Source organism: Chiloscyllium punctatum, chromosome 26 (genome assembly GCF_047496795.1).
Source record: "Chiloscyllium punctatum isolate Juve2018m chromosome 26, sChiPun1.3, whole genome shotgun sequence".
Classification (NCBI taxonomy): Eukaryota; Metazoa; Chordata; class Chondrichthyes; order Orectolobiformes; family Hemiscylliidae; genus Chiloscyllium; species Chiloscyllium punctatum.
This window is the reverse complement of record NC_092764.1, coordinates 6,698,007-6,724,939: the sequence shown is the minus strand read 5'-3', so window position 1 is coordinate 6,724,939 and position 26,933 is coordinate 6,698,007. Positions and strand designations below refer to the sequence as shown.

The 26,933-nt window shown below is 42.8% G+C and overlaps 1 protein-coding gene across 5 annotated transcripts; it reads right to left on the bottom strand.

Moving 5' to 3' along the window:
- Positions 1 to 101: 101 nt before the first annotated feature.
- tk2 (thymidine kinase 2) lies at positions 102 to 26,933 on the bottom strand. Of its 5 annotated transcripts, XM_072595825.1 has the most exons (10): positions 26,771 to 26,931; positions 25,718 to 25,761; positions 13,991 to 14,065; positions 12,050 to 12,103; positions 11,024 to 11,113; positions 9,033 to 9,106; positions 6,659 to 6,747; positions 4,805 to 4,884; positions 3,575 to 3,655; positions 102 to 2,633 (listed from the first exon to the last, which is right to left on the bottom strand). In XM_072595825.1, exons 1-10 carry the CDS (start codon positions 26,868 to 26,870, stop codon positions 2,535 to 2,537), a joined length of 786 nt encoding a protein of 261 aa, XP_072451926.1. In that variant the 5' UTR covers positions 26,871 to 26,931; the 3' UTR covers positions 102 to 2,534. The 5 variants fall into 5 exon arrangements, with proteins under 5 accessions (XP_072451926.1, XP_072451928.1, XP_072451927.1 ...); XM_072595827.1 differs by lacking the exon at positions 11,024 to 11,113 and having other exon boundaries at positions 26,771 to 26,933; XM_072595826.1 differs by lacking the exon at positions 3,575 to 3,655.

Genomic DNA, 26,933 nt, shown 5'->3' with positions numbered 1-26,933 from the left:
GAGTATTTTGGCAGGAGGAAGGGTAAATGTTACTCTGGATGTGCAGCCCAGTCTAATTTTGAACAAGTTTACTTCTTCATTACCAAATAAATCACAACTAATTATCACCAAATCCACTGAATTGTTTATTTTAAGCACACAGAGTCATGGAAGAAATTATGATAAATAGAATATGGCAAAAAGATGGGCTCATGTAACAATTTTCCATTAACTTTAACACATGTGAAGAACAAAATGAATGTTTACAAAAGTACAGAGTGTGGTCCCAACACACAGTGCAGTTAAAGACATCCATCAGGACATGAGTGAAGTGGTCAATGTTCTCCTGTGAGAGTGATACCACTTCAGCTCGGGTACTGGTCAGAACTGGTCAATGAGGATCAATACAATTGTTTAATCTGTTCCCTGGAGAAAATTAAGGTTTTTTTTCAAAAACAGGGGCCATGTAACAATCTTAACTGAAACAATAAATTTTGTAAGCACAAATATCTAATACAATAAAACAAGATAAATACAATTAAATCTTGAAGGGTCACAGTGATATTGACTATATACATTCACCCCAGTTATGTTCTCCCTTTCCATCCTGCGCACCCCCCGCCCCACCTCTTTCAGGCTGTCCTCAAAACCTTCCAGAAGTCAGTCACACATCCCCCACCAACTCGTGAGAGGACTTGGCTGTAATGGGCAAAACAGGAAAAGGTTAATCCACGAAGGAGTCAAGCACATTGAGAGCTATTGTTGGGAACACACAGGAGGTGGAGTGTAGGTGCTAGAGGAAACATACAAAAAATCCATCTCCCAACCTTCAAGTGCCACCACCCCTCCACCGACATGTGGCAGAATCTGGACGATCAACCACCTCAGAATTCACAGAACCAGACAGGAAGCAAGATATCTTCAAACCCAAGGGAATGCCAGGGAAAACAGGTTTACAGGACACTACAGGAGGCTATACCAACAGAAACATTAGGAGCATGCTGTTTATATCCTGATAGCCTCGGCCTCCCTTGTTAGTCCAAAATCTAGTCTGCGTTTGGCTGCTTTAAAAAGCAACCCAGTGCATCCAATTCACTTACTTGCCCAATGCTCCTACAACCATTTCCTCTTTCACATCTTAATCCAATTCTCTTTCCAAAGTTGCTGCAAGTACTCACTGTAAGGCACCGCTTTCCAAATCCTAACCACTCTGTGCATTAAAAAGCCTTTCCTTCTGTCCTCTTTTGCCAGTCACTTGGATCCTGTGCATCCCTCCCCCACCCCGGCCATTCTCCAATCTTCATTGAAAATACTGCTGCTCTAAATACTCCACTGTAGCAGCGTATGACTTTAACCACCTCCATTAAATCTCCTCTTAAGATTCATCTTCTCCAACTCATCCCCAGCATCTCAGCCAAAGCACATACCTGCAACTGCATCATCTCTGGTAGCATCCCAAGGAAAGGAGTTTACAGAACAGCACAGAATGTTGCAGGAAGCTGTTCAGATGCAGAAATTATGAGAATTCAGCCTTTTGAACCCTTATCAATTCTATACTCTCTCCAAAACTCATGACTAAAGTAAAACATAAAAACAAAACTCAAGACACATTATACCCTGCTGGGATTGTTTAAAGATTTTGTGTAACTGTCTGATTTTTGTAATCTACGGAGCTTTTTCGTGCTTTATCCCATACAAAGGGGAGACAGACAAACTGGGACAAAGTAAACATGGAATAAATACTGACTATTTGGGCCAAATGGCCAATTTCTGTAAATTCCAGATTGCACTTTAAGTAAATATTGAACTTATTTTGGCAATTTCTTGTTGATTTAAATAAAGAAACATGATAAACATAATGCTTGCTGCTTAACCGAACAACGTTACTTAAAGAATGCATGAATCACTTATCGTCCTCCTCTGTCCCATCATATAATTAAGTGTGCAATGTAACATTCCCAAAGGTCAGGGAATAGCAACGGGAAAGTAGCAGACAGAGAACCATTCTAATCACAAGTAACAGCCAGAACACTGCCAAATCGGAGCATGAAGTCAATCAATGGCAGTGTCGGCAAGACAAGGATTCATAATTAAACCTCCAATAACACAACTAAACTATCATCAAACCATCTAGGAGAGGGGATGGCCTAGTGGTACTATCGCTGGACTGTTAATTCAGAGACCTAGGTAATGTTCTGGAGTCCCAGGTTCCGATCCCACCATGGCAGATGGTGGAATTTGAATTCAATAAAAATCTGGAATTAAGAGTCTAATGATTGCTGAAGGAATCTACCATCCTTGTCTGGCCTACATGTGACTCCAGACCCACAGCAATGTGGTTGACACTTGATACCCTCTGGGCAATTTGGGATGGGCAAATGCTGCCCTAGCCAGGGATGCCCTCACCCCGTGAAAAAAATTAACTGGAACTAGTTCCACCAGGTTCAAAATGTTCTCAGTTGGAGCTTATGGCAAATGGTACCTAACAATTTTGGTTGTACAGTATTCATTGTAAAGTGAAAGGTTTAAGTTGATCATCCAGTTACATGTAGTTTTCATGTAGAGGATCTTTTGCAAAATGGATACAGAATCTTCTCCTTTTGGTCCTCGTACTGTTTCAGCATCTTCTGAACATCATGATCTGCAGGGATCACCTAGAACAAACGGTTCAAACAATGAGCAAAGGCTACACAGCACAAGCTGAGGATCAAGTCTGTAATAATACTCGTTCAACACCATCTCCATCCCTCATTACAGTACCATGATTACCTCCATTCCTCATTACAGTACCAATAATCCTAATTATCTCCACCACTCATTACAGTACCAATAATCCTAATTATCTCCACCACTCATTACAATACCATGATTACCTCCATCCCTCATTACAATACCAATAATCCTAATAATCTCTACCCATCATTACAATACCAGCTATTGGAATAATCTCTACCCATCATTACAATACCAGCTATTGGAATAATCTCTACCCATCATTACAATACCAGCTATTGGAATAATCTCTACCCATCATTACAATACCAGCTATTGGAATAATCTCTACCCATCATTACAATACCAGCTATTGGAATAATCTCTACCCATCATTACAATACCAGCTATTGGAATAATCTCTACCCATCATTACAATACCAGCTATTGGAATAATCTCTAGCCCTCATTACAATACCAGCTATTGGAATAATCTCTAGCCCTCATTACAATACTAGCTACCGGAATTATCCGTACCATTCATAATACTGCTCTTACAATTATCTACACTCCACCCCACATTACAAGACCAGCTATTCAAATTATCTCTACCCTTCATTACAATAGAAGCTATCTAATTGCCTCTACCCCTCCCCTCATTATAACACCAAGCAGTACAACCATATCTACTCTGCCCCTTATTAAAACACCAGCCATTACAGCCACCCGTCATTACATCACCATTACAATAATCCATATCCACCTCTTATTACAGTATGAGTCACTGTAACCACCTCTACCCCACTCCTCATTATAACATCAGATCCAATCCTATCTCTTGCGACTCAGAGTTAGTAATATCATTTCCAGTTAAGTTGCTCACCAGCACAGGAGCAGGTACTGTGAAGGAGGTCTCTCTGATCAGCCAGTCTTCATAAAGCTGATGAAGAGCTTCTAAATACTCCTGACAAAATTGGACACAGTCAATGGTGAGAGGAATGCACAAAACTGAAGTAATTTTCCTCCCCAATTTCCAAACTCATCCCTCTCCTCCAACTCTCCCTATCCCAGTAGGTACCAAGTCCTTCATCAACAAGACTCTAAGCATCAATTGTTTTCTGCTACTTGCCTCATCACTGAAGTTTCTCATTCCTGGAACCATCCCTGTAAATCGCTTATAGAATCATTTAAATAATAGCGTATAGAATCGTTTATAGAATCACACAGTATGGAAACAGATCCTTCGGTCCAACTAGTCGGAAAGATGTTGTGAAACTTGAAAGGGTTCAGAAAAGATTTACAAGGATGTTGCCAGAGTTGGAGGATTTGAGCTACAGGGAGAGACTGAATAGGCTGGGGCTGTTTTCCCTGGAGCGTTGGAGGCTGAGGGGTGACCTTGTAGAGGTTTACAAAATTATGAAGGGCATGGATAGGATAAATAGGCAAAGTCTTTTCCATGGGGTCGGGGAGTCCAGAACTAGAGGATGTAGGTTTAGGGTGAGAGGGGAAAGATATAAAAGAGACCTAAAGGGGCAACTTTTTCACACAGAGGGTGGTACGTGTATGGAATGAGCTGCCAGAGGAAGTGATGGAGGCTGGTACAATTGGAACATTTAAGAGGCATTTGGATGGGTATATGAATCGGAAGGGTTGGGAGGGATATGGGCCGGGTGCTGGCAGGTGGGACTAGATTGGGTTGGGATATCTGGTCAGCATGGACGGGTTGGACCGAAGGGTCTGTTTCCGTGCTGTACATCTCTATTACTCTATGACTCTAGTCCACGCCGACCATGTTCCCAAACTAAACCAGTCCCACTTGCCTGAGCTTGGCCCACTTCTGCACTCTCTCCAATGCATTCCTATAATGGTTTCATGGACACTAAATTCTATCGGCTACCTGTGACCCTAAGCATTAGCATGACATCTGGATCACAGATAGTCCACTGACAATTTCATTCTGCCACCACCTCCCCTATGTCTGATCGCTGACAATTGATACAAATGACGATGATAAATAAATAAGTGAGGATGAGCCATTGTCAGAAACTCTCTAACCAAAGCAAATGCCCTTCACATCAACCTGACCCAAACCCCTGAGCATGTTCATACTCACTAAGGGAATCACTTTCTCTTCAGTCCTACACCGGGATTTCAGTCTCGCCTGACAGGTCTCTGGAGTGGTTTGAAGATACACTGAGGAGGAATGAGGCTGAGATGTTAGGATCCTGCAAAATGTGACTTTTTTGTTTCTTTTAAACTGCCAACCACACCGCCACCCCGGCTAGTCTCTTCCCACTGCAGTCCTGAGCTGCGTCGAGACTCCAGCAAGTGCACACTTGCAATGGTACAGAGGACAACTGATATCCACACCCAATGTTCTTCTCTAGAAAGGAAGTGAGAAATTCCACCACAAAGGGCATCACAATTGTCCTTGATCTTGTCCCTCTGTATCTCCCTTTTCCAGCAATAGGAAAGTAGGACTTGGGAACAGGAAGCAACCATTTAGTTCTAAGAACTTGTTCCACAATCCAATAAAAACACTGTTTACCTGGTTATGGTCTCAATCCCATGATCCTGTCTGCCACCATCCATTACACTTGACTGAACAGGGCTAGCCATATTAATATGATGGCTAAAAAAAGCAGGTCAAAGGCTAGTAATACAGCATTGAATAACTCATCTCCTGACTCCCAAGAGCCTGTCCACCATCTACAAGGCACAAGTCAGGAGTGTGATGGAATACTCCCCACTTGCCTGGATTGGTGCAGTTTCAACAATACAACTGGCTTGACACCACTCATGACAAAGTAACCCACTTGATTAGCACCACATCCACAAACATCCATTCCTTCCACCACCAATGCTTTGTAACAGTGTGTACCATCTACAAGATGCACTGCAGAAATTCACTCAAGATCCTTAGCCTGCACCTTCCAAACCCATAACCACTTCCATCCTGAAGGACAAGGGCAGCAGATACATGGGAACACCACCCTCTGCAAGTTCCCCTCCAAGCCACTCACCACCCTCACTTGGAAATATATCGCTGTTCCTTCAGTGCCGCTGGGTCAAAATCCTGGAAATCCATCCCTAATGGCATTGATTTTGCTTTCATTTCCATCCTTCTCTCATGTTCATGTGGGTCCATCTCCAACTCCCTCCCTCCCTTCCTTTACTTTGTTGCTTCCAATTCTGGGGCTAGGCTGTCCACAATGTCCATTACAAACCCTCCGAACCTCACAGTTACCATGACTACACTTCCTCACACCCTGCTGCCTGCAAGGACTCCATTCGATTTTCCAAGTTTCTCCCTGTATGCTGCCATCTTCAACCAGGCTGCCTCTGACATGTCCTTCTTTTTCTTTAACCGAGGAACTCCTCCTCCCACCCCTCAATGTGAGTGGCACAGCCCTCAGTCATGTCCAATCGATCTCCTGCCCTCACCTTTTCTCTTCCTTTCCAGAACCACAATGGCTGTCCTCACCTCCACCTCACCAGTCTCGACATGAAAAGGATCGTTCTCTCCCACCTCCAGCAGGAGGCCACCACCAAACACATCCTCCCCTCCCATCTGGATCATCATTCCACAGGAACCATTCCCTCCAGAACATCCTGGTCCACTCCTCTATCACTCAACACTTCCTCATTCCCCTACTGCACCATTCTGTTTAATCATATAAGGTGAACCCTTGGCCAATCACCTCTTCCCTCCTCACTCTCCAAAGCACCAAACATATCTCCCTGATGAAAAAAACATTCCACCTGTACATCCTTTGGCCCAGTCTATTTGCTTCTCAGTCTACTGCATTCGCTGCTCACAATGCAGTCTCCTTTACATTGGGGAGACCAAACAGACCCAGTTCCCACTTTGGAGAACACCTCCACTCTGTCTGTAGGAATGACCCAGACCTCCCTCTAGCTTCCCACTGCATTAAAGTCCTCCCCCATGTCAATTAGCAGCTCTTACCAATCAAATCGACTGGAATATGGATGTTCGTCACGATCCAATTAAACCACTCGGTGAGCACGGCATAATCCACAGCTGGCATAGTGGAACTGAACAGGGCAAAGACAAATATTACTCACTGTTCCTCCAGAGTTGACTCAGACCTCCTGGTCCAGAGGTATGGACACTTACGCTGCACTATAAGAGTCATAGAGATGTACAGCACGGAAACAGACCCTTCGGTCCAACCCGTCCATGCTGACCAGATATCCCAACCCAATCTAGTCCCACCTGTCAGCACCCGGCCCATATTCCTCCAAACCCTTCCTATTCATATACCCATCCAGATGCCTCTTAAATGTTGCAATTGTACCAGCCTCCACCACATCCTCTGGCAGCTCATTCCATACACGCACCACCCTCTGTGTGAAAAAGTTGCCCCTTTAGGTTTCTTTTATATCTTTACCCTCTCACCCTAAACCTATGCCCTCTAATTCTGTTCTGGACTCCCCCACCCCAGGAAAAGACTTTGTCTATTTACCCTATCCATGCTCCTTATGATTTTGTAAACCTCTATAAGGTCACCCCTCAGCCTCTGATGCTCCAGGGAAAACAGCCCCAGCCTGTTCAGCCTCTCCCCATAGCCCAAATCCTCCAACCCTGGCAACATCCTTGTAAATCTTTTCTGAATTCTTTCAAGTTTCACAACATCTTTCCGATAGGAAGAAGACCAGAATTGCATGCAATATTCCAACAGTGGCCAAGCCAATGTCCTGTACAGCTGCAACATGACTTCCCAGCTCCTGTACTCAATACTCTGACCAATAAAGGAAAGCATACCAAATGCCTTCTTCACTATCCTATCTACCTGCAACTTCACTTTCAAGGAACTATGAACCTGCACTCCAAGGTCTCTGTGTTCAGCAACACTCCCAAGAACCTACCATTAAGTAGGCAAAAGTGAGGACTGCAGATGCTGGAGACCAGAGTCTAGGTTAGACTAGTGCTGGAAAAGCACAGCAGGTCAAGCAGCAGTCCTGCTAAGATTTGCTTTCCCAAAATGCAGCACCTCGCATTTATCTGAATTAAACTCCATCTTCTACTTCTCAGCCCATTGGCCCATCTGATCAAGATCCTGTTGTATTCTGAGGTAACCTTCTTCACCGTCCATACACCTCCCAACTGTGACCATTTTTTAAAAATATATATGAAGTGCACTACACACAACTGAAAATCTTTATTTCTCCCCCATCTGCAGTAAATCACCATGTTTTCTGATTGATTAGTTTAGGTACAAAGCCCATTGAAGGTGGTGGGTGGGGGGGAGCTGAACCTCCATTTTTTTCCTTAAATTTTTATTTAAACTATTTTTTCTAATCAACCTGTTCAGAAATGTTGTCACACAGCCCTGGAGCAGGTGGGACTTGAACCCAAACCTCCCAGTCCAGGGATAGGGATTCTACCACTGCCCCACAAGAGGGCAGCAGTGGTCGCCTTTAATTTCAGAGCTAATTGCTAACCAGCAGATAGCTACTTCATCATTTCAGAGTCAGAAGCAGGCCACTGAGCCCATTGCATGTGCTGGTGTTTTCCTCCTCAGCCAACAGTTTAGGCCAGGCTCCTACTCCCTCACAACGTCCTGGAATGTTTGGTTTTTCAGGCAACTAATTCCTTTTGAAAATAACTGACAAAAATTGCAATTTTCCACCTGTGATCCGAATCCTTTGCCATTGCGAATACTTCATCTGGATTAGATTTATTGATATTGAGGCACGTGAGAACAGGTGAATGGGGCTTGATCAAAGCGTAGGTGTTAAAAAGCATCTTAGAAGTAGGTGAGGGCAAGTGGAGAAAGGTTTTCGGGAGACAAAGAGGTTTAGAGGTTGCCCAAGCAACTGAAGCCATTGCCACCAACGAAGGAATGAAGAAGAAACACATGCATTTATATTGCACCTTCCACATCCTCAGCACATTGTGGAATGCTTTACAAATCAACGTAGCACTCTGAAGTGCAATCAGGGATAATGAGCAATACTCTTAGAGGCCAGAATTGGAGGGATAGAGTTTGGGAGCTTTGAAGGAGATAATGGGAGATAAGAAGAGTTGGGATGGACCTTATTGGGTTTGAGTACAAAGGTTAATAACTAATCTTAGAGAAAACATTGTATTACACATTTTAGCAAGATCAATATTCAATCACCCAGTCTCCAAAGTGTATTACCCTCCTCTCTTAGCTCTTTCCCAGTCTTCAGTTACTTGAAAGTCTATATTATAGATAATTAAAGAACAAACATGGTCATCTTCCCTGGATTATAGGAGGCAGATTCCTGTCAAGTCGAATGGTGAGTCAGTGTAAAAAGAGTTTGTTTTGTTGGCCACGACCAGCAATGCTCACCTTCGGTAGTGATTCTCCACAAAGACGTATTTTGCGCTGTAAATTGACCTCTCGATCATTCGGATCGGCATTGTCTTCAAAAGACAAGATGTCACAGAGAATGTACAGATCAGAAACAGGCAACTGGGCCTCACAGCTATACACCAGCATTAGTATTTTTCATAAGCATCTTCCCTGTTTCAGCTAAATCCATTAAAATAACTTTCTGCACCTTTTTACCTCAGAATTCCAGGGCAGAAGCAAGCCATTCAGCCCAACGCATCTGGTCCGCCATTCAACGTAATCTTGGCTGATCTGATCATCCTCAACTCCACTTTCCAGCCTTTTCCCCCATGACCCTTGACTCCCTTAACGATTGAAAATCTGTCTATCTCAGCTTCGCGTTTACTGAATGAGCCAGACTTGACAGGCCTCTGTGGTATAGAACTCCACACATTCCCTCCTCTCTGAGGGAAGAAATTCCTTCTTATCTCTGCCTTAAGGTGGGGTTGACCCTTATTTTGAGGTCCTGAATTCTCTCACAAGGGGAAACAACCTTTCCACATCAATACTGTCAAGTCTCCTAGAAACCTTGTATGTTTAAATAACGTTGTCTCTCATTCCTCTAAACCCCAATGAGTTCAAGTCCAATCTACTCAACATCTCCTCATAAGACTGTCCTTTCACACCCAGCATAAGCCTAGTGAACCTTCTCTGGACTGCATCTGATGCCTGAATAGTCTTCCTTAGAAAAGGCATCAAAACTGTCCACAGTATTCCAGCTGTGGTCTAGGTAGTGCCTTGTATAATTTTAGCACAATTCCCTTTGAAATAAAAGGAGAAAGTGAGGACTGCAGATGCTGGAGATCAGAGCTGAACACCTAACCTAACCTTCCTAACCTGCAATCTTCTTCCTGACCTCTCCGCCCCCACCCCCACTCCGGCCTATCGCCCTCACCTTGACCTCCTTCCACCTAACACATTCCCAATGCCCCCTCCCCCAAGTCCGTCCTCCCTACCTTTTATCTTAGCCTGCTGGACACACTTTCCTCATTCCTGAAGAAGGGCTTATGCCCGAAACATCGATTCTCCTGTTCCTTGGATGCTGTCTAACTTGCTGCGCTTTTCCAGCAACACATTTTCACCTTTGAAATAAAGGCCAACATTCCATTTGCCTTGGTAAAAACAATGACTGCAGATGCTGGAAACCAGATTCTGGATTAGTGGTGCTGGAAGAGCACAGCAGTTCAGGCAGCATCCAAGTAGCTTTGAAATCGACGTTTCGGGCAAAAGCCCTTCATCAGGAATAAAGGCAGTGAGCCTGAAGCGTGGAGAGATAAGCTAGAGGAGGGTGTCTCCACGCTTCAGGCTCACTGCCTTTATTCCTGATGAAGGGCTTTTGCCCGAAACGTCGATTTCGAAGCTACTTGGATGCTGCCTGAACTGCTGTGTTCTTCCAGCACCACTAATCCAGAATTCCATTTGCCTTCCCTATTATCCGTTGAATTTGGATGCTAGCTTTTTGTAATTCATGCATATGTTTAGTTAGGGTCCCTTAAATGTTTTGATGCTAATTGTGGGAGCATGTTCCACATTCTCACCACTCTCGAGATAAAGAAAATTCTCCTGAATTCCCTGTTGGGTTTTCTTAAGAAAAAGACCTTACCCTAGCAAGTGAAACATATCTCCCTGTCAGCTATTTCAAACACCTGCATAACCTTAAAAAGCATCTTTAAATCAACTCTCAGTTCTTTATATTCTAGGGAAAAGAGCATCAGCCTCTTCAATCCTTCTAATAGTTACAATCTCTCAACTCTAAGATTGTCCCTGCAAGTCAATTCCCTTGTTTACAGTCTCCTTTTTGTAACCTGCAGATCAAAGAACTGAGCAGAGTACTCCAAGTGTGCTCTAAACAAGGTCCAATACAAGATTAAATGTATTAATTTTCAGTGCAGACAATTACTTTTCTTCTTTAAAATGAAGTCACTTTATTTTCTGTTCAGTGTGTGTACCTGAGGCAGAATATGCTGTTGTAACATCGTGAGCTGGACATAGGTCTGGAGAGTAATCGCCCACCGTGAGGGATCTTCATACATCAATGCCTACCAACAAAATTATTTAGGCATGAATACACCTTGGAAGTCCAGTTTCCCAATGGCACATTCAGGCAATGAGTTATTACTGCTCAGCTACATTGTCCTTGACAAGCTCAAGCTCTTTGTTGTTGCTGTAACGTGCTTCAGGGTTCGTGATTGGAAAACTGAGCACGAGGAGAACGGCGAGTGGATTAACCCCACCCTCCCCAAGTAAAACAGACCATTATTGGGTGGCAGGCATCACGGCAAAGTTGGCATTTATTGCAAAGCCCTTGCTAGGGAGAGTTGGGTCTTCTTCGTGAGCAGCCACAGTGTGAATGGTGAATTTGATCCCATTGTGCGGCTCGCCCCAGGATTGATGGGGTTAGTCACTCACTGACACTGGAGAGCAGGAGTAGGCCCAGGGGTCGCTACAGTCTGTATGTCCACAGAAAGGAATGACAAGTCTGTACAGTGATGATCAAAGTCTATTACTAAGTCTTCAAGTCATTTCTTAACCAGGCATATCATCAGCTTTCCCTCTCAGATCAAGGCAAGACAGATACTCATTTGAACACAAAACAATTTCAACCAAATGGATAGAACAGCAATATATTTCCAAGACAGGATGGAGGGTAACTTGGAGGTGACAGAGTTCCTATGTGCCTGCTGCCCTTGATCCTTTCAGTGGAAGAGCTTGTGAGCTCTGGTCTACAAAGCTGTCTGCAGTGTATCCCAAGATTCCCCCCGCCCCAATTCAGTTGTATCCTAAAGTTTCCACATCACCAGTACCTCCCTGAACTACATTACTGTGGAACCCTTTCCGTCTTTCCTACGCAGAGCCTACAATCTGACATGGAGCTCAATCCGATCCCCCCTCAGAAAGCCTGGAGCCTCCCCCTCCAAAAGCTCACAAACCGATCCCATTACATACACCTTGGAAGTGAAAGTTCTTGGTCTTACCAGCAGGTTGTGGTTCCAAATATTCCTCCACTTTGGCACAGGCTCCGTCAGGGCCTGCCAAGAGACAGAAAAACATCTTTAAAAAGGACAGACAGTGTGGAACCTCAATAATGGGGCACGAGAAGTCTGACTATACCTGACTGTGTCTGTACGATCTCTCCAAGGGATAAGATCTCCTTTACCAATTGGAATGCAAATAAGAACGACATTTCCATAATCACTATCAAGACAAACGTATTTGTGACGTAGTGCCCTCGGAGTGAGCGCAGTGCAGATTTCCCCGAAAGATACCTGGGCTGTCAGATTAACAACAGAAAGACAAATTATACAGACTATGTTTGTCATCCACGGAGTACACAACATTAAAGGGCCATCTATAGGATGTCATTAAAGATGACTGAAAGTAGTTGAAAGAATTGTTACTCCAGAGAGAAGGCGAAAAGTCCTAAATAAGGAGCTGTAAGCTTACAATTGAGGCGAGGAGGCGAGGCCAGGAAGAGTTCTTCACTCAAGGGGCAGCAGAACACCCTTTCCAAAACAAACAACATGTTGGCACTGGGGCTTCACTAGAAATTTCAAAACTGAACATGATCAATCTTACATAAAAGTTTCTATAGGAAACGGCGGTGGGGGCAGAATGGTGTTGGTTGAATTCCTTCATACATGGAAACAAAAAATCAAATAAACAGCTCACCAGTCTCAGTACATTTGTCAAGCAGTTACTTTCAATAGTGGAATTCTTGTGTTAGATTGGTTAAATGAAACATGGACTATTGGTAAAGAAGATATTATCCCTTGGAGAGATCCTACAGATTCACTCAGGTATAGCAAATCAAATAAAAACTGAAAGACCTGTGGATGCTGTAAATCAGAAACAAAAACAGAAGTTGCTGGAAAAGCTCAGCAGGTCTGGCATCACCTGTAAAGAGAAGTCAAAGTTAACATTTCGGGTCCGGTGATTCTTCCTCAGAATAGCAAATCAAATCCTTTGTTCCAGTGAAATGATCAAACCAATGGCTGTAACCACAAGAAATTCACCAATGGATCCAACTGGGAATTCAGGAGCAATTTCTTTACCCAAGTTCCTTACAGCATTACTAAAAGGAGGAGTACATCGGATTGGGATTGGGTCAATGGGAGTGAGTGAGAAGGAGTTTGATTGGGATTGGGTCAATGGGAGTGAGGTGGACAGGGTTTGGTCCACTGAAAGGTTCTCATAAGGGCTATTAGCCTACAAGCCACCTAGCTGTCTCAAGCCATTACCAGGATGATCACAGGGATTGAATGGATTCTCAGTATTCCTGATACAGGTGTCCCCTGCTATTGGAAAGTAGAGCGTTCCTATGAAACCTTTCATAAGCCAAATGACAAAGTGAAGAAGCAATTGCCATTCATTTAGATGGGAAAAAATTTTGAGCATTTCCAGACCCAAAAAATAGCCTACCAAATCACACCCAAACATAAACTAACACTAACATATGGTAAAAGCAGGAATGATGTGATAAATACACAGCCTATTTAAAGTGGAAATAATGTATGTACAGTGGAGTTTCATTTACCAGAATTGGGAAGACAGTGAGCACATTGGAAGGCTGAGGCGTGGTGGTGGTACCTTAGGCTGGTTGGGGTGGAGAGAGGTACGGGAGACTGGGGTGTAGGAGAGAGAGGAAGAGGATTACCTATTAACACTTCTGGGGAAGGCACTCAGCAATGCCATTCTCGCTGCGCATGCTTTTCCTAGAAGTGAAAATCCTCTTTCACTTAGCGAAAACGAGTCCTAATGTAGGCCTTCTTTAGAAGCGACTTGGCGTAAAGCGAACATTCGAAAAGCGGGGGATACCTGCACTGCCTTCTCGCTGCAATAAGCTTAAACAATAAACAGCAGCAATGCCCAGATTCCCAGAATGAATTTAAAAACTTATTGCAGAGTCCTCCATTTACCTCAATGTTGCTCGAGTTTGCAAAGTACTCCAGGCATGTCGTCTTCCCACTCGCAATATTCCCTTCAACACAAATCTGAAAAGAAATACAAAGGTAGATGAAACTCTGTTTTCTTCTGCAAATCATTCTCTACTTAAGATTTAAATCTAAGAGGAATCTGGAAGAATTAAGAATGTGTGCCCATTGATCTCTATCTCCCTTTCAGCTCACAAAATGCAAGTGTATCAGAACTGACTAACTAGGCATAGTGTTCAAGAACATCATCTGGAAGCTGGTCTTATCTGGAGCAGCAAATCATTTTATCACACCCAGTGAGTGTGTAAACTCTACCAACCCTGTCCTGGTCTAGCCACACATCTGCTTTTCTTTTGGAGGGTAGTGCAGTTGAAAAGAATTACACTTAGCAAACAGCATTTTACAATGACTACTGGACCATACAAAACACTTTCCAAACAATGAAGCATTTTTTGACGTGTAGTTACTATTATAAAAATAGGAAATCACATCAGTGAAGTCAGGCAAAACAAGTTCCACACAACAGCAAGTGTGAAAAGAATCAGATCATCTGATTTTTCCCTTGAGACTCTGAATAAGGGATAAACTTTGGGAAGTAGGGTTAACTCTCCAAATCCCAGTCACAGTCTTGCTTACTGCAGATTAGTTTACAGATACTTAAATATTATTAAAAAACATGTTTGAACAAGACCATCTTTTATCCCTGTATTTTGATTTGATTAGATTAGATTGGATTCTCTACAGTATGGAAACAGGTGCTTCGGCTCAACAAGCCCACACCAACCCTCCAAAGGAGTAACCTACCCAGACCTAGTCCCATACATTTACCCCTAACTAGGAACCTGACACTATGGGCAATTTAGCATGGCCAATTCACCTGGCCTGCATATCTTTGAATTGTGGCACAAAACCAGAACACCCAGAGGAAACCCACAGGGAGAACTTGCAAACTCCACACAGACAGTCACCTGAGACTGGAATCAAACTCAGGTCCCTGGCGCTGTGAGGCAGCAGTGCTAACCACCGAGCCACCGTGCCGCCCCACATTTCTCTGTGATTTTCCCAGATCCATGGGCTGGAATGATATTTAGGTTGTCAATGACACCTCAGAAGCATTGCAACTCAAGTCTTGAAACCAGCTTTTGCTGAGTCTTCCTCAGATCCCAGCCCAACTAGAGTGACCCTTAAAACACAGGGCAGTACAAAATTCAGACATTATCAGCACATCTGCAGGGAGTGCTGTAGAACCTTTGAAGCATGTTGTGTTCCAATGTCAGAAATGCAGCATTCAATTTGAATACAGCAAACTCCCACAAACAATTTATTCATGACTGGACAGCGAATGTCATCACTGAGATCCTATTAGTGTGGACTATTAGGACTTAATAACATCTGCTTTGGCAATGCTAATTCAGTTCCGTAGACAGAGTGAAGATGTAGAGATGTGAAGGTTAAAGGCAAATTGGGATGGGCTATCAATGCTGGTCAGCCAGCGATGCCCAAGTCCCACAAATCAATTTTAAAGAATTTTTTTAAGTGTCTTCTCTTTGAAGAGCAGTAGGAGATCTGATAAGGGTATCCAAAAGTAGATATCCAAAGGTATCTGGAAATCTGGAAATTCTGTTCCCACTGGTGATAGAATCCGGAACCAGAGTGCACAGTTTGAAGGTGATTGGCAAAAGAAGCAAAGACAACAGGAACAAAAACAAAAACATTTCCATGCAGACAAGAGCTAGACTCTGAAATGAGATTTCTGAGCATGTGACAAGACATACTGCACTTTTAAAAAAGGTAACTGGATCATCATCTGGAAAGGAAAAACAAACATTGCAGGGAATTGGGAAAAATATGGGGAGTGGCATGAGTAAATTCAACAGCGGCCACTATAAACAGACATGCCAAATGCTTTGGTTCTCTGTTGAAAACATTGTGTTCAGTGAGATGAAAGGTTTATACTATAAATATTATGTTTGGGATTTGGATGTTGAAATCGAGGTAGAGGGCTTTAGGTCAGTTCTGTGAATTTAAACAAATTAGAAGGTAATTTGGAACAGTGGCCAAGTACAATAGTAAGCATGTGACTGCACTCAAACTGCTTTGATCTTTATGTCATCATTGTCCACAGGAAAAGTGCCAGAAGGCTGGAGGATAGCAAATGTTGTTCCCTTTTTCAAGAAGGGGAGTAGAGACAACCCTGGAAATTATAGACCAGAGCACCTTACTTCGGTTATGGGTAAAGTGTTGAAAAGGGTTATAAGGAAATAGGATTTATAATCATCTAGAGAGGAATAAGTTGATTAGGGATAGTCAGCACAGTTTTGTGAAAGGTAAGTCGTGCCTCACAAACCTGACTGAGTTATTTGAGAAGGTGACCAAACAGGTGGATGAGGGTAAAGTGGTTGATGTGGTGTATATGGATTTCAGTAAGGCATTTGATAAGGTTCCCCACAGTAGGCTATTGCACAAAATACAGAGGCTTGGGATTGAGGGTGATTTAGCAATCTGGATCAGTAATTGGCGAGCTGAAAAAAGACAGAGGGTGGTGGTTGATGGGAAATGTTCACCCTGGAGTTCAATTACTATTGGGGTGCCACAAGGATCTGTTTTGGGGTCACTGCTGTTTGTCATTTTTATAAATGACCTAGGCGAGGGCATAGAGGATGGGTTAGTAAATTTGCAGATGATAAGGAGGCCGTGGAGGTGTAGACAGTGCCGAAGGATGTTGTAGGTTACAGAGAGACTTGGAGAAGCTGTAGAGCTGGGCTGAGAAGTGGCAAATGGAGTTTAATGTGGAAAAGTGTGAGGTGATTCACTTTGGAAGGAGCAACAGGAATGCAGAGTACTGGGCTAATGGTAAGATTCTTGGTAGTGTAGATGAGCAGAGAGATCTCAGTGTCCAGGTACATAGATCCCTGAAAGTTCCCACCCAGGTTGATGGGGTTGTTAAGGCAGCATACGGTGGATTAGCTTTTATTGGTAGAGGGGTTGAGTTTTGGAACCATGAGGTCATGTTGCAGCTGTACAAAACTCTAGTGCAGCCGCACTTGGAATATTGTGTACAGTTCTGGTCACCACATTATAGGAAGGATATGGAAGCTTTGTAAAGGGTGCAGAGGAGATTTACTAGGATGTTGCCTGGTTTGGAGGGAAGGTCTTATGAGGAAAGGCTGAGGGAATTTAGGCTGTTTTCATTAAAGAGAAGAAGGTTGAAAGGTGACTTAATTGAGACGTATAAGATAATCAGAGGATTAGATAGGATGGACAGTGACAGCCTTTATCCTCGGACAATGATAGCTAACACGAGGGGACATAGCTTTAAATTGAGGGGCGATAGATCTAAGACAGATGTCAAAGGCAGTTTCTTTACTCAGAGTAGTAGGGGCATGGAATGCATAAACCAAATCATCCGCCGACATTTCTGCCACCTCCAAACAGACCCCACTACCAGGGATATATTTCCCTCCCCACCCCTTTCTACCTTCCGCAAAGACCGCTCCCTCCACGACTACCTGGTCAGGTCCACACCCCCCTACAACCCACCCTCCCATCCTGGCACCTTCCCCTGCCACCGCAGGAACTGTAAAACCTGCGCCCACACCTCCTCCCTCACCTGTATCCAAGGCCCTAAAGGAGTCTTCCACATCCATCAAAGTTTTATTTGCACATCCACTAATATCATTTATTGTATCCGTTGCTCCCGATGCAGTCTTCTCTACATTGGGGAGACTGGGCACCTCCTAGCAGAGCGCTTTAGGGAACATCTCCGAGACACCCGCACCAATCAACCAAACCACCCCGTGACTCAACATTTCAACTCCCCCTCCCACTCTGCCGAGGACATGGAGGTCCTGGGCCTCCTTCACCGCCGCTCCCTCACCACCAGACACCTGGAGGAAGAACGCCACATCTTCCGCCTCGGAACACTTCACCCCCAGGGCATCAATGTGGACTTCAACAGTTTCTTCATTCCCCTTCCCCCACCTCACCCTTGTTCCAAACTTCCAGCTCAGCACTGTCCCCATGACTTGTCTGTACTTGTCCTACCTGCCTATCTCCTTTTCCACCTATCCACTCCACCCTCTCCTCCCTGACCTATCACCTTCATCCCCTCCCCCACTCACCTCTTGTACTCTATGCTACTTTCTCCCCACCCCCACCCTCCTCTAGCTTATCTCTCCACGCTTCGGGCTCTCTGCCTTTATTCCTGAAGAAGGGCTTTTGCCCAAAATGTTGATTTCACTGCTCCTTGGATGCTGCCTGAATTGCTGTGCTCTTCTAGCACCACCAATCCAGAATGCCTGTAACAGTAGTAGACTCTCCAACTTTAAGGGCATTTAAATGGTCATTGGATAAACATATGGATGAAAATGGAATAGTGTAGGTTGGATGGGCTTCATATTGGTTCTACAGGTCAGCGAAACATTGAGGGCCGAAGGGTCTGTACTGCGCTGTAATGTTCTATGCCTCCAGGGCCCCTGCAGTGTTAATGGATGGAATGTTTATACTGCTGAGTTTACAATGGGCCATCATGCATCTGTATTATAACAAAACTTTGCAAGTTGCTCACAAAATTACATGTACATAGATCCCTGAAAGTTATCCCTGAAAATAAATTTTGCATTTATTTCAGGCAGAAGGGAAATACCAAGCATCAGTTAAACCTTGCCTTTAACTCCAATGCCTGCTTTCAAAGTACTGTTCAGTAGGGTCTTAACAGGATATCTAGGGCCTCTATATAAAACTAGGATTGGGAATCAATATCCTCTAACCATTATATATGCTTGAACAAGTTTCCTGAGGCAGTGCCCTCATTAAAAACTCACATCCAAAATAATATTGGAAACGATAGTTCATCTTTTCAAGGTATACTTTCGCCAAATAAATAAAAATATTACATTTGATTTGATCTTATGTCACAAGTAGCCAAAGAATTAATGAATAACTTGGGAATAGTACAATTTATATCTTCAGTTTACCACCACAATCTGGAATACTGGAAAGGTGGAATCAAATTTAATAAGCTTTATTAATAAAGACCGTAAGCAATAGGAACAGAATTAGGCCATTCAGCCCCTCAAGCCTGCTCTGCCATTCAATAGGATGATGGCTGATCAGACATTCCACACATCCACTTTCCTGCCTTTTCCCCATTGACCATTATTATCAGGAATTTCCAATGGTTGGGATAATGGAATTCCCGTGTAACCTAATGAGTCCATAGTATTCAGTACCTTAAAACTGACATATGGACATCAGGGGAGGAAATGTAACAAATTGATTAAATGGTATTTTATAAACCAAAGCTCCGGAGCTACACTTTCAACTTTTACTTTGAGTTTCAGAGAGAAACTAACCTAACCTCAAGGGGTGATCAAAAAGCAGTTGAAGAGTGAACATAGTAAGAGCTAGGAGCAGGAGTAGGCCGTCTGGCCCCTCGAGCCCGCTCCGCCATTGAGTAAGATCATGGCTGGTCTTCCCATGGAGTCAGCTCCACTTACCCACCCACTCACCATAACCTTTAATTCCTTTTCTGTTCAAAAAACCCATCTATCTTTGCCTTAAAAACATTCAATAAGGTAGCCTCAACTTCTTCACTGGGCAGGGAATTCCACAGATTCACAACTCCTTGGGTGAAGTTCCTCCTGAATTCAGTCTTAAATCTGCTTCCCCCTTATTTTGACTTCTACCCCTTAATCCTAGTTTCACCTGTCAGTGGAAACAACCTCCCTGCTTCTATCCTATCTATTCCCTTCTCAATTTCGTATGTTTCTATAAGATAGCCCCCTCATTCTCCTACATTCCAATGAGTATAGCCTCATTCTACTCAATCTCTCCTCATTAGCCAACCATCTTGATTATGAAAATGGGAGGAGATAAAGCAGCTAATAGCTGGGATCTTGTTGCTGAGGACATGGTCATGGTATTGTTTTTGTTAGCATTGTTACCTGTCTCCAAGTTCACCAGCACACATCACTGCAAAAAGAACCTCAATGATACTGTTTAGATCCAGGGTACTCAAATTAGGGAGAAAAGTCTTGGGAAAGCAGCCAACATAATAAAAGACCCTGATTATACTCTCTACCGCCTTCTTCTATTAAGAAGAATATACATAAATTTGCAAATGCAACAGAATCAAGAACAGCTTCTTCCCCGCTGTTTTCAGACTTATGAATGGGACTCTCAGGGACTAAAGTTGATCTTTCTTTGCACCTTCTCTACAGCTGCAACACTGTGTTCTGTATTCTGTTCTATTACCTGATGTACTTACATGAGGTATGATGTGTCTGGGTAGCACGCAAAACAATACTTTTCATTGGATCTCAGTATATGTGACAATAATAGATCAAATCAAATCAAAACAAAATCAAGTGAATGACTTCGTTGTGTTAATATGTAAATGAGATATTATGTCAGGATGGATAGTGAGGAGAAAGGCTTATTTACAGTAGTGAAAAAAGGGAGGGAAGTGAAAACCAGAACCATTGAGAAAGGAAATCAGAAACTGACAATTCAAAAATCAATCTTCCAGTAATCTGACTGAATATTGTGGGAAAAAGAAACAGAAGTTGCTGGAAAAGCTCAGCAACTCTGGCAGCATCTGCGAGGAAAAATCAAAGTTAACATTTCGGGTCCATTGACCCTCCCTCAAAGGGAAGAGTCACTGGACCTGAAACGTTAACTCGGATTTCTCTCCACAGATGCTGCCAAACCTGTTGAGCTTTTCCAGCAACTTCTGTTTTTGTTTCTGATTTACAGTTCTTTCAGTTTTGAACAATGTGGACGTGCTAATTATATAGACTGGGGCAATACTCATTTGAATTTAAGAGACTGGTGGGTGGGGGGGAATCAAAGTGAGTCAAAAAACTATTACAGACTTATAAATCAACGAATAGGCCACCTGAAAAGCATCTTTGACTGTACATAAGGTTAATGCTGGGAACGTGTTATCCACAAAACAAGATGCTTACAGAGGGTTCAGTAGGTCCCAGGCCTCCTCCACTGCCAAACCCTTACCACCCGACACCAGGAGGAAAAACGCCTCATCTTCAGTATTGTGTCCTTCCAATTACACGGTATCAATGTGGATTTCACACTTCTCTTCATTTCTGCTCCCCCCCACCTTATCCCAGATCCAACCTTCCAAATTGGTGCCACGGTCTTGACCTGTCCCATCTGTCCATCTTCCTTCCCATCTATCCACTCCACCCTCCTCTCCGACCTATCACCTTCACCCCCCAACTTCATCCACCTATTGCATCCTCACCCTCCCCTATCATTTTCCTCTCAGCCCCCTTGGGCCATCTCCCATTCCTGATGAAGAGCTTATGCTCAAAACGTCGATTCTCCTGCTCCTCGGGTACTGCCTGACCTGGTGTGCTTTTCCAGCACCACACTCTTTGACAGCATCCTTACAGATCCAATCCAGAGAAGTTAGTGCAATTTAGGGAAGAGATTAAATTTGCAATGGATATTGATATCACTGAATGTTTATAGTACTGCAACTCATCTTTTGTGTCAAAACTGGATGGATGACAAAGATTTGGTATTTATAATCACAAAGAAAACATGGTATGAAAAGCAGATTCATAGCAGATTCCATGACTAGATGACTGTTTTGAAAGAACTAGACATGTACGTGTGCACAATGTGTGACCAAAAGTGATGTGTAAAACAACTAGTGGCCAGTTACATTTACTGATAAAGCAAAGAAATATCGGCTTACATAACAGCAGATGGACCTTACCAGTGTAAAGTCATGCAGGCTGGAATAAAAAATGACCAGCAAATTTCCAATATTAACCAAATTTACTGGAGCATAGTGTAACAGCATTGTTTACATTGTTGACTTGGCTATGTTCAGCCGAACCTGGCAAGAACATCTTGAACAAACTGTTTGACTGGCTGCAAGAATCAGTTTGGTCATAAATCTGACGAAAAGCGAATTTGCCAAAGCAAAGCAATTTATTTGGGCCACAATGTAGGACAAGCTCACACATAGTGCACAGAGGAACGGAATAAAGGGACGTACTAGATTTCCCCGACCCCCAAGTCAAAATGTGAATGTCATAAGTGGATTTTATCAGGACTCCATTCAGGAATTCAGTGCAGAAATGGTTCCTCTGACAGATTTACTGAAGAATGGCATAAACTGAATTGACAAAAGAAGGGCAATGTGCCTTTGACAACTTCAAAACTGTGCTAACTACTGCACTGGTTTTAGTCACACTGAATAATAGGAAGTCATTCAAACTGGTTACTGATGCCAGAGACATCAGTATCCCTGCTGTTTGACTAAAATATAAAATTAAATATAAAGGATCAAACGGACAGTTATTTTTCACAAATACCAAATGTTTGTCAATAGAAATACTGAATGATAGAGAAGGATGGGGAGACGTCAGTGTTGGACTGGGTTGGGCGAGGTCAAAAATCACACGACACCAGGTTATAGTCCAACAGGTTTATTTGAAAACTTTCAGTGCACCTGATGAAGAAACCAACGCTCCAAAAACTACTTTATTCAAATAAACCTGCTAAACTACAACCTGGTATCATGTGATTTTTGACCTGATAGTGAATGAGACACTGATTCTTGTATTGGCTCAACGTTAATTTGTTAGACCAAATTTTAAAAGTTTGTCATGTATACAAACCAGAATCTGTCAGTTTTTTTGGAGATACTTTGCAACAAGAAATGAAACTTAATGTTACAAACATACAATTTGAAATCATTCCTGTGACCGGTAAGGACAACATTAGAGCAAATGCTTTGTCAACAACAGAAATTAATGAAACCAAATCTGTGATCAAACTGGACTTACAGGGACAACATGGCTGTTATGAAAATCTGTGTTTAATCTAAATGTACTTCTGTTTACACAACATATAATGATAATGAAAAAATCAGAGAAAGTGAACAGGAATTTAGTAATGCCTTTCCATTTTTTTCTTTGGAGCGGGTGTAATGCAAAGTGTACAATATATATTATGCTGATAGATTTGTATTTAAAAGAAAAAATGTCAGAAAGTTATATGGAACAGTGACCTAAATGTATCAATTCCAAAAAAATATGTGACTTCATTCAAGTGCCTAGCAGTACCCCTGAAGTGTTATGGATGGAATGTTTATACTTTTGAGTTTACAATACACCAGAAAGCCACTATGTTTCGTTTTGAGTTCAGTTCAGAAAGGAGAAAGGATTCTTCCAGCAAAAGAATCAAGCTTTTAGTTCAGGGAACCGGTTACTATAGCCAAAGTGTTTCGGTTTGTGGAGCTTCTAAGCTAGCAGAGTGTGTTATTAGAAATGAAACATTTCAGCTATCAGGAGTGTACAGGCTTCATGCCAACAGACTTTGAAAGGAATTGGGAAACTATACAGTCCAAAGTAAAGAAATGAAAGGAGTCAGTTAAATTAAAGAGTTAAAATGGGAGTGAAACTTCTCTGGAATTGAGTATCTGTGAAAAGTTAGGGTTGGGAAACAGGTTGACATTTTGTTTTGCTGCACCATTGGTATAAATGTTTTGATTTAATCAGTAAAATTGACTTTTTTTTCCTCTTTTGTAATGCTATGCATAACAAAAATTCTCTGCCAGTATCTAAATTATGATTCACAATTAGAACTGCAACACACCTTATACAGTGAGAGAGTTAGAAAGTCATACAGCACTGAAACAGACCCTCCAGTCCAACTCGCCCATGCTGACCAAGTGTTCCAGTCTGAACTAGTCTCACTTGCTTGCATTTGGCCCATATCTTTCTATTCTTTCCTTTTATGTATCCTGTTCAAATACCTTTTAAATGCTCTATCTGCACCTGCATTCACGACTTACTTCTGCAGTTCATTCCACTTATGAATCACCCTCTGTGTGAAAAAATTGCCCCTCAGATTTAAAAGGGACTTTCTCCCCTCACCTTAAAAATATGCACCCCAGATTTAGACGTCCCCACTCTGGAGAATAACCCTTGCTATTCACCTTATTTATTTATACCCCTCATGATTTTATAAACTTTACAAGTTCAACCTTCAACATCCTACCCTCCCGTGAAACAAATCCCAGCCTATCCTTCGAACTCAAACCCTCGAGTCCTTCCAACAAAAGATTTATCTTTTCTGAATCCTTCCTAAAACAGGACAGCCAGAACTGGACATAGTAACTGAAAAGTGGCTACATTAATGTCCTGTACAACCTCAACATGATGTCCCAACTCCTATGCTCAACGGTCTGAGCAATTTTAATCCCAATGCAAGTGAACTCACACATAACAAAACAGAAGGACTCTGTCGAGATTATATTCTCAAAAAAGACAAAAGAAAACACCCTTATTAGGCAACGGTTTGCAAAACAAACAAGTTAACTAATTTTCACAGGACACAGATTTCTTGTTGACTAAATTGACCAATGGAAGAACTTCCAAGCAAACTATTCCAAGTGGCCACAGTTCAGCTTCTCAGAGTTTACAAGGTCGTACAAACACTGCAACGTGGAAAATTTACCAAGATCCCAATTTCTTCAACCAACAGAAGGGGACAGAAACATTGTAGCTTTACTCCAAGCTTTGGAAGTTTTATTATTTCTGATTCCTTCGATCTTTGAAACAGAAGCCAAAACCAGAAAGAGGTTGAGGGAACGTTCAGTGCAGAGGCCACATAAGTCTCTTCCAAAGCTAAGTCTTCAGCAATTAAGGGCAACAAACTACACCTCTCAGCTCCATAAGCCATTGACTTGGCTGATTTTCCAAAGTCCCTTGTCTTTCTGTAACTGGCAGGGAGATCACAACTCACATCAAATTATTGATTTCATTTCCAAGGAACCACATGTGTTCCCTTCTCCATTGGTTAAAAACCCTGTTTTATCTGGAAAGTGACCAAAAAGTCCAATATCTTACAACTTTTCACATTGTCCACAAACTTTTGTATAAACTTTCAAGTTGTCCAAACACTTGCGTATAATAAACTTACGCTGTCATTTAAGAACATCTGCAGCCTTGTGTGAATACATTTTAGCAAGTAACCACCAAATTAAAAACAGAACCCCAGATCCACATTCCTGATGAAGAGTCTCCTGCTCCTCAAATGCTGCCTGATCTGCTGTGCTTTTCCAGTACCACACTTTTTCACTCTGATCTCCAGCATCTGTAGTTCTCACTTTCTCTCATAAACAGATTTTTATTCAAGGGTCTGCCCTGTCCAATATCATCACCACTTGGAATCATAACACCTCTTATTGAGGAAGGCAAGTTACCTGGAAGATGGGAGTGAATTCCCAGCTATTCACTCCCATCCCCATTTGGACCACTTCCCACCACTAAAAATGCATGAAATTCGGCCTGAACACGGGGGAGGTTCCGCCCTCGAAGGCGAGACCGTCGGCAGAACTGCCAGCTCAAATCCGGCTGAGCTACCCGGCCCCTTAAGTCTCAACTTTTGCCCGAAACGTCGATTTCGAAGTCCCTTGGATGCTGCCTGAACTGCTGTGCTCTTCCAGCACCACTAATCCAGAATCTGGTTTCCAGCATCTGCAGTCATTGTTTTTACCACCATAAACTCTCACCTACCCTGAATCAGGAAAATTATGGAACAGCCCATTCTTGTTCTTTTGCTGGTCTGAAATACATTACATTTGCAATGTAATGTTCTGACAGTTAAGTCAGCTTCTGTACAATACATATATATTCATCACTAGGGGGCAGCCAATACTGTGATACATACCACCAACTTCTCAACCTCTTTGGATTTATTGCTGTACAGTCGAGCTAGGAAAAGAAGGAAGTCCATTATTAAAAGAGTAAAAGAACAAAAGGGGGAGACAATAGCCTTCTGGTATTATTATTACTAGACTGTTGACCCAGGTAATGTTCTGGGAACTCTGATTTGAATCCCACCACAGCAATGTTGGATTTGATAACAAAAGATTTGAAATTAAGAGTCTAATGATGACCATGGCATAGTCATGATTTGGAGATGCTGGTGTTGGACTGGGGTGGACAAAGTTAAAAATCACACAACACTAGATTATAGTCCAACAGGTTTATTTGGAAGCACTAGCTTTCACAGCACTGCTCCTTCATCTGGTGGCTGCGGAGAATAAGATTTTGTCTTATAATCTTATTCTCCACACCCACATGTTGTGTGATTTTAACATGGCATTGTCATTTGTCAGGAAAAACCCATCTGGTTCACTATTGTCCTTTAGGGAAGCAAACTCCACCTTACCTGGTCCAGCCAGCACATGACTCCAGACCCACAGCAATGAGGGTGAGGCTGAACTACCCTCTGAGCAATTAGGGATAGGAAGTAAATGCTGGCCGAGCCAGAGCCATGATGAAGACAAAAAAAGGACAGGCAACAGAGCCAGAATGGGTGCACAGGGAGACAGAATGACCAGCGAGGAAGCAGACACACACAGAGTAATAGGGACCTAGTGTTGAGACAGAGAGAGATAAACACACAAAGCAATAGGAATCCAGCAATGATGCACAGAAAGGTAGAAAGCGAGAAAAACACACACACAGCTATACGACCCAGTGGCGGTCACAGGGAGAAAGCCAGGGGTTCAGTAAAGGGTTAGGAGGTGTCAATCCATTTTAAACAATAAAAAGGGAAGTTAGAAAATAAACCACAGTAGGATTTCACTCCAAAATGTGGGCATTAAATGAGGCATGTCTGAAATTATTTCCAGCGGGGATTAGCCATCTAACATTCAGGCCAGAGGATTGTAAATGTATCAGTGCATCCCTGGGAGTTACAATGTGTGCTTCCTACCTGCGGAGCCCCGCCGGCTCCGGGTCCTGGGCACCAGGCGGTGAAAGTGACTGCAGCAGCGGACAGAGACCCCGAGAAGTCCCCACACGGCCAAAGGCATAGCAGCAGCAATTACACGCACTCACACACACACACAATCAACATCAGCTGCAAAACGGAAGAA